Raw genomic sequence first — 8,403 nt, forward strand, 5'->3', positions numbered from 1 at the left:
ATTTACTTTTCGAGCCTATACTTTTTCTCAAATCCTTCCACTTTTCAAACGAAACGGGTAGCTCAATCTATGATAAGATCTACTCCTTACCTAAATTTTACCATTTCAATTATAGTTACATTTTGGATTTTATAAATTTATTACATTTTTTTTTACCATAGTCTAGTTTTACTGTTGCTGCATAATTTAAAAAAATTAATTTGATAAAACCGTGACTTTTAACAGAACTAAAATTTATAAATTTCAACTTTCACAACTTATAATTCTTTCCAACTTGTAAACAATAAACCATAATTATCATTTTAGATTGTGATTAAGTATACATGTGTACAATTTTATACATATAAATTATATGTCTAAATGTTAGCTAGATGTATGAAAATATTTTGAATAATAGTTTTAATCATGAAAATGACTCTGAGCAAAATAATGAACTCATAACCCTTGAAATTCAATATATAAAAATAAGATCAGAATCCAACCCGACCCATTTTTTAATTTTATATTACACTATATTTCTTTTGTATTTATATATTATGTAATTTATCTAGTAAATCTTGGAAAATATTTATAATTCGTACCTTAAAAAAAAAAAGAATAAGAAAAGAGGAAAATGTCGATTCATCCAAACTTGAAGGTCCTTCCTACTTCCTTTGTTTCAACTCTGAATGCATCTCCACCAAAAGTGATGAGTCAGATTACCTGTGTCGGGCATGGCAATAATATAAGCATACTCCATGCTGCCACCATTACCAACAAATGGATACATTAGGTTGCCTCTCGGCTAAATGAACTTGTGTTTCTTTACTATATCTTTTTGTAGCGATGTTTATTGGCCCAGATATCATGATGTTCAATCGTCATGTTGACTAAGAAACTGGATTATACATGGGTAAACTTGCTCCACAGCCTGTATTTGAACAATTTTAGAAACAGAAGACGAATGGCGATCAAAGGGCGTTTCAGTGTACATTTTTCTGTTAGCAATGCTTACCAGTCGTCCTCCCACAAGATCGTAATGAGCATAATGTGGACCCTGATGTTCTCCGAATATTTTATAGGTGACCAAGTTCTGCGGAAGAAGCTTCACGGTTTCTGATCCAAAGGATAACAAGTAAAAATGTAAATATGTAGGAAAACCATATAATATGAGAGAATTATGTGCATTATTTACCTTCTACAGCTTCAGGTGGGCAAATTAGATCTTGATCTCCTGCAATAGCCAGGACAGGTACATTGCTTTTATGTAGATGATCCTTGAAGAAAAATTTACCACTCCTATCACATAATCCCCGTTCTCGAAAAGCTGATGTGAGCTGCAGAAGAAGTTTAGCTGGTATAGTACCTGAGAATCATATAAGGAAAAAAGCTTGATAAACCCAGAGTAGAGCAGTAGGGATCACATCATAGACAACCCCACCAAGCCAGAAAACCGGTAACAGATATCAAGCTATAAAATCAGAAAACCGGTTTTGTGTATAAGGATCCACTTATTGACTTTGTGTGTAATTCATAATAGGATACCCGGATGTCATTTACATAGAAACAGGGAAGCTTTAGATTCAAATAAGAAAAGCTGTGGCATTTCGCATCATGTGAAGAAAATATACCCATACTTACAGAAGTTGTTTAAGACAAGCTTTTTAAGCAACTCTGGATGCATCATGTCCTCTGCTGATATTAGATTATTAAGCCGAGCCAAGATGTAAGGAGGCCGAGAAGATAGAGGATATGCAGCTGCCAACATTGCCCCTAATGGAACAACAGGTACATTAAGAGCCTGTGCAGGATCTGCCTGCATAACAAGTGCCATGATATTAGTTTCTCAAACCAATTTGTATCAAGCTTTTAAGTAGGTAGTTACAAAATCACATCATCTTAAATGGCAATTAACACTGGTTCACCAACTTACAAGAGGTAAGAGTAATTTGAGTGTCGAATTTGAAGATGTGTAATCAAGTGATGACGCCAATGTAACAACAGCCTTGAGTTCAGGTTCCCTTCCTTCAAAACCTTCCAAGAAGATATATAACACACAAAACCAATGGTTATTTTTATCAAAACGGGAAAAAGAAAGTACAATATAAAGAGAAGCACATTAAAAACTAATACTAGAAAATGCTTTTGATTCAAATAGAATCAAATTTTAAATAAATGCCCCCTAAGTTAAATTTAACAATAGCAACATTCTATGATACTAAAAATATATTTGACCCATTGGCTCCCTTAGGGCGGGGAGCGCTACTCTTCAAATAATAATAGGCTTATTATTTCATACACTGCCACTGGAGTTTAAAAACTCCACAAGCAAGGTTAATGGGGTAACACATGCCCCTTATAGTATACTTAAAAATAAATAAAATAAATAAATGGACAGGTGTCACCCCACTAACCTTGCTTGTGGAGTTTTTACACTCCACTGGGTAATGTTATGGATAGGTATCCATAATAAATATGCTTGATCCTAACAGCAACACCAGTTTGGGCAGGATATATATATAAATATCTTAGGACCAAAAGGTTGGGGGGTGAAGAAAAGAAGAAGAACATAGATAGGGCTCATTCATTCAAACAATAAGGAGAAGAAAAACATCGGACATAACAGTAAAGGGCTCAGCTAAATGAAACCACAGTGCGATCTCATTAAGAATAATCTTCTTTTTATAGCATTGGCTGCTCAATATGCACTCTGTGATAGTTCAATAGCTCTTTTTTCAATTGTTATTAAATAGGTGATGACACATAAAGCAATGGCATAACAAGAACTTAAGTCAGTAGGGTTATTATAATAATATTTATCTTTTTATATATAATGATTTTTGCTTAGTGTACAACATTGACAAAATTAAACATTGGATAAAATATCCCAAAATATAATAACTTCAAGTGAACAAATAATTTTTTACAATTTATTACATCATGTACAACAAACCAACCAATTAAAGATTGGATTAAAATCATATATAATATTCATCGTAGAGTTAATTAAGGTGAAAATTATAGCTGGAAAATGAGATGACAACAAAGTGAAAAAGAGAGTTTAAAAAAGAAGCAAGTAACAAAACAAAAGTGTAACAAGGCTCAACATGTGATTAATAGAAGACGACAAGAAACACATGCAAATTATTTTTTCCAAACTTGTGAATGAACATAAAATTAAAGACAATTTTTCACTTAACAAGTTGAACAAATTTTACTAGTGTCAATATACTAGTTATATAGGAAAACGCCAAATTTTTACACTAATTATATATTGGGAGGATCCACTTACACTAGTATAAAACTAAGGTAATTTACTCTAAACTTGACATGCATGATCTATATATGAATAGAACATGGAATATGTCGTTTGAATTGTTGAAATATTAATGACGCAAAAAGTCATGAAAGTGTTACACTGGTCTAAATAGATCCCTCGTCTATATATATATATATATTTGTATATGTATATATAACATTCAACTTTAAAAGTTGAGTCTACTTGACCTAAAGTGGCTACTCTACGGGCATAAAGCTTGTGTACACCTTAAATAAATATAATTTGTTTCCTCCACTAATTATTGCAAATCTAAGACGAGGTCACCCACAATATGAGCTCATTTTAAAGCTTAGAATAAGACGAGGTCACCCAAAATATGAGCTCATTTTAAGGTTTTCAAAGTGTAGTTCCACTAATTGAGGGATGAATCTTACTTTGTCTCCTATGCATTAGTATTGAAAAGTGAAAATCATCAGCATGTGACAAATTGCAAATGATGGTATCTTACCACACCGTGCCAGCTTAGCATAAAGCAATATGCCTCCCATTGAGTGACCAACTGCAAGCAATTTTCCATCCTTTGGCTTTGTCTGTGCCCTTATGTACTCCATCTATATGAATGAAAATGCGAATCGTCAATTCAGCCTAAAGACAGTAGACATTGATAGCATACAAAATGCAAAATAACAAATGGAATTCATAACATTCTAAATAAGAAAGTAAACTAAAAATAATTCAGCATTTGCATAGCCTTCCAGCATAGCAAAATGTCACCTCACCGCAGCAGGAACATCCTCCTCCAGATAGTGATCAAAATCCCAATCATACTTCACAATCAAGTCAAGTTGTTTCTGAAAATCTTCTATTGTTGACGAAAGCCGCTCTTGCATATCAATGAACTGAGGTGAAACAGATCGTTGGCCTTCTTCAATAATATTTACAAGTCTTTGACTCAGATCTCTAATTTGGCTAGTTACACCAGAGTTTTGTTGTTTTTCCAATAAGTTGGAAAGGTTTGCCCTTACCTCCTCAAAGCGATCAGATAACTGAGAACCTTCCAAAAGGTTTGATATTTGATCAAACAATTTAGCAGAGATAAGCATTGATTGGCCATCACTGAGAAAGCCAGAAAGTCTCTCAGACAAACGCATCAAGATTTCTGTCAACTTCGACACCAATTTTGACTTATCCCATGCTGTTGCAATCCCTGTCGAATCTTGTCCGAAATGAGAGATCTCAGAATCAGATAAAGTATCAGAAACATTATTTGGCTGCTGCACAGGAGACACTCCATTTGTAACACCCTTAGCAACAGCTTCCATCTGCTCAGATACTGCATTAGCACTTTCCTTAATTTCTTTGAAATTTGATCCCTGCACACTTAGCCCAGCACCACGAACTTCAAGAATCCATGTGTCAAATCCTTGGCCAGACATGTATCTTGCAAATGAAGACTGCATATCCATATCACATTTATCAGGAAAAGGATCATATTTATAAGAAAAAAGAGAAGGAAATAATATTCAGCATCTTAAAGTTATACGTAAAAGTTGAAAGACATCATTATTTGCTTCAACTCGACTGTAGGTATTCATGTAAGTGTGCAGAAAAGGTACATGAATGGCACTTTTAACCGTGAGATAGTCATGACTAACCAAGGCAACATACATCAAACATTTTCTAATAGAAGTTGACAGGTGGTGACTTTTGATGCCATAAAGGGTCCATATGGATTGAACTATCATTTATGAGCATGGTTCACAATATTTGCCTGAGGGCTATCAGCCTTGGTTTTAAGAAATTTTGAAACAAACCCGGAGGCTATCACCAGGATAAACAAAAGCTCTGATATACTAAGTGGTTATAATACTGGCTGCTGATAATCTACAACATAGTGCAAAACCATCTTCTTAGGCTCATCAAAGTCTGGTTTCTGAGAAGCATCCAGCCGATTATTAAAAAAAAAATTAAAAGAAACCCAAATTGAACAAGTTCTGGTTGTTGTAATCATGTGCTAAAGGCCAAATCAAATGTTCAGTAGTCCCTGCTACTCCATAATGCAGCATAAAAACCTATAAGCGAATAATTCAGCATTTTAAGCCAAAAAGAGCATACCGAAACAATTTACATCTCTTTGAAAAAAGAAAGAAGCAAATTCTTGGGAATTCTTGCTTATGTATATACCTACCGTATTAGACTTCAATTTTATGCTTAACAGTTACAGGACGGTAAGGCTTAAACAAATTGGACCGAACTTCTGAATTCTCGTTTTAATATACAATGTCAACACCAACTCCAATCGAAGTTAGTTTAACCCAACTTTTTCTCTCCATACTATTGGGGAAACCAAAAAATCCATATTCAACTATCTCAAAACAAAAACCACAAAATTTACCTCGGGAGAAAGATCGTACCCTATGGCATTAGTCCCCACCCCAGATAATAATAAAAGGGGGTGATTTCTCGGGGTCGCCTGTTACAACGTAGTGATGGTTATAATGATTTCATCTCATCCATCTATAAGAAAAAGGGAGAAAAAAATGGCGATAGCGATAGCCGAATTTGAAAAATCAAAGAAAACGAAAAACCTGAGGAGGAGGGTGATAACGCCAGAGGGCAAGGCGCCAATAAGAATTGGGAAGGGAGACATAGTGGAGCTCGTCGGCGGTACAAATGGAAGGCTTGTCGGGAAGGCTGGCGGCGGTAGAGAAAGGTCTTGAAAGCAGACCCAATGAGGCAGCGGGGCGGAGACAGCGAGGTGGGAGGGTGAGAGTTGACCTGCGAAACGGACTGAGAGAGCCGATGCTGGAGAAAGCTACGTGAAGGGCGGTGCGGATATCGGATTGCATTTGGACTGGGCAATGGAGCGTACACATTCTACTCGATTCTATTCTATTCTATTCAATATACTCTTCTGTTCTGTCTCACGCTACGCTTTTGGTTTTATTCTTGCACAAAAGCAGGAAGAGAAAAACTTGAAAGAGAAATGGCGGTGGCTAGATTAGTAAATCAATTTTTGGTAATTGAAAAATTATCAATTTTGTGTGTGGATGTTCAATTTCATCTTTCATCTTCTTTAACATTCAACTTTTCTTCTTCCTTCAAAACCCAAAAGTTTACTACTTGTAAATATAAAATACAATAAAAATTCTCATATTCTTATCTATTATTTTTATTTATAATAGTTTGGCATCTTTATATTTTTCCTATGTATTTTATTTATTTAATTTTAATTTTTAAAGAGAAAATATTTGGTACATTATTTTAGATTAGACTAGAATTTTTAAACTTCACAATCAATATTAATGAAATATTAAAAAATATATGATAATTTGTTAAATCTGCGTGTAGAATAATAATAATAATAATAAATCCTATTCTCACGTTAAAATAAATTTAAAATAAATAACCTATACATATATGCGTGTAAATAAAAAAGATACAATATATCAAACAATATATGTGAACTTAGAAGAATAATACATATTAGATGAAAAGAAAACTCAACATAAATAGTGATATATATGCAAAAAGTTAAGTTAAGCAAAACAAAATACATAAAAGTAATAAGGTATATATGTACAAATAAGTAAAAATATAAAATTTGAAATCCTTAGTATATTATATAGGTATATATGCGAAATAAAAATAATTAAACATAAATTATATATAAACAAAATAGCATAATAAAAATATTATCTTATAAATTTATAAAACCTAAAAATATATATAAAAGGGAAATTAAAAAGGGTATTATAAAGTAAAACCATAAAACGTACACAATTTATTGTATTCACGTAGAAAATGTAACATAATACATGATGAAATTAAAACAATAATGCATGATAGATTTAAAATAATGATACATATAAAACTTACAATCATAATATAAAATAATACTAGATTTATACTTTTTTTTTAAATAATAGAGTAATAAAATCAAATACATCAAATTAGCAGGGATTAAATTGAACTCAAAACAAAATTTAAGAGAAAAAAACAAAAATAAAACAAAATGAAGGGCCAGAGCATAACGCGCGAATAACATGAGGGTCAAATGGGAAATATTCCCTTCCCTCAAAATGCTGCGCTTTTGCACGAACCAAAATGAAGCAAAAATAAAATGTCAGGAAAAAATTAAAAGAAATAAAAGTATTGATTTGGATACGCTATAAAAGCGCTGGTACCTTTGTCACAAAACGACGTCGTATTGTGTTATTATTTAAGCAAAAATTTCTTTTAAAAAACATAAGTAGCATATGCCCCCAAAACAAAAGAATTGCTGCTTCTTTTTCTCTGCTAGGGTTTTGAACCCAACCTCTGCTGCCGCGCCTCCATCACGATTCCACCGTGAACGGTGGTCGAAGCCGCACCACAAAAGGCTTTTTGGCTCCCTCTCGTGCGGATCTTCAAGGCATCACAAGGTAAGCCTTCTTTTTTACCCCTTTATTTACTGTTTTTTTGAATCGAAACAAAGAGAAAAAGAAAAACGAAAATCTACCTTCAATCTATCTTTTTTTGTATTCTGAAATCTCTGCTTCAAATATTTTTCTATTTTTCTATTTGATTCGTGAAAAAAAAAACCCATTACAAATGCTACAATCGGCTTTATATAGCCGAATATTACAGAAATTATTTATTTTTCTTTTATATTTTTGCTATTTTCTCTGTTATTCTAGTGCCTTCTCTTGCGGTTTGTGGTTTGTTGCAGATACATATTGGAAGGAAGACGTACGCAGTGTGCGTGGAGGGCGATAACCGCTGGTACACACACGCGGAAAGGCCTGGTGGTTGTGGCGTTGGCTGGGGCTGAATGCTGTTAGGGTTTGACTCTATTTTTTTGGTGTAATAGGCTTAAGGTTAGGCTAGACTTGGGCTGTTATTTGTAATTGGGCCACGTAATTTGGACCAAATTAGGCTTTTATTTTATCTGTAAATGGACTGTTTTATTGGACTAGGACATTTTTTCTATTTGTTTTTTATTTATTTGGTTTTTGTAAGGTATATGGGCCGGGAAAAATTTGGGTATTACAGCTGCCCCTTTTTGCTCGTTTATCGTGTAACGAGGACAGAGCAAAGACTTTAAAGATGACCAATTTTGCCCGATCGTGCTGGACTTTGGTGCGCTTCTTCTTCAAGTAGCC

General features: G+C 33.7%; 1 protein-coding gene across 2 annotated transcripts; it reads right to left on the bottom strand.

Moving 5' to 3' along the window:
* Positions 1 to 427: 427 nt before the first annotated feature.
* Positions 428 to 6,343, bottom strand: LOC105780303 (uncharacterized). 2 transcript variants are annotated; one of them, XM_012604545.2, is made up of 9 exons: positions 5,848 to 6,337; positions 5,655 to 5,732; positions 4,039 to 4,713; positions 3,768 to 3,870; positions 1,913 to 2,013; positions 1,621 to 1,795; positions 1,175 to 1,345; positions 995 to 1,095; positions 428 to 910 (listed from the first exon to the last, which is right to left on the bottom strand). In XM_012604545.2, the coding sequence occupies exons 1-9, from the start codon at positions 6,133 to 6,135 to the stop codon at positions 854 to 856; spliced, it is 1,749 nt and encodes a 582-aa protein (XP_012459999.1). In that variant the 5' UTR covers positions 6,136 to 6,337; the 3' UTR covers positions 428 to 853. The 2 variants fall into 2 exon arrangements, with proteins under 2 accessions (XP_012459999.1, XP_012460001.1); XM_012604547.2 differs by lacking the exons at positions 428 to 910; positions 995 to 1,095 and having other exon boundaries at positions 1,186 to 1,345; positions 1,611 to 1,795; positions 5,848 to 6,343.
* Between the last annotated feature and the right edge of the window lie 2,060 nt (positions 6,344 to 8,403).

This window comes from Gossypium raimondii, chromosome 4, assembly GCF_025698545.1.
Source record: "Gossypium raimondii isolate GPD5lz chromosome 4, ASM2569854v1, whole genome shotgun sequence".
Taxonomy (NCBI): domain Eukaryota; kingdom Viridiplantae; phylum Streptophyta; class Magnoliopsida; order Malvales; family Malvaceae; genus Gossypium; species Gossypium raimondii.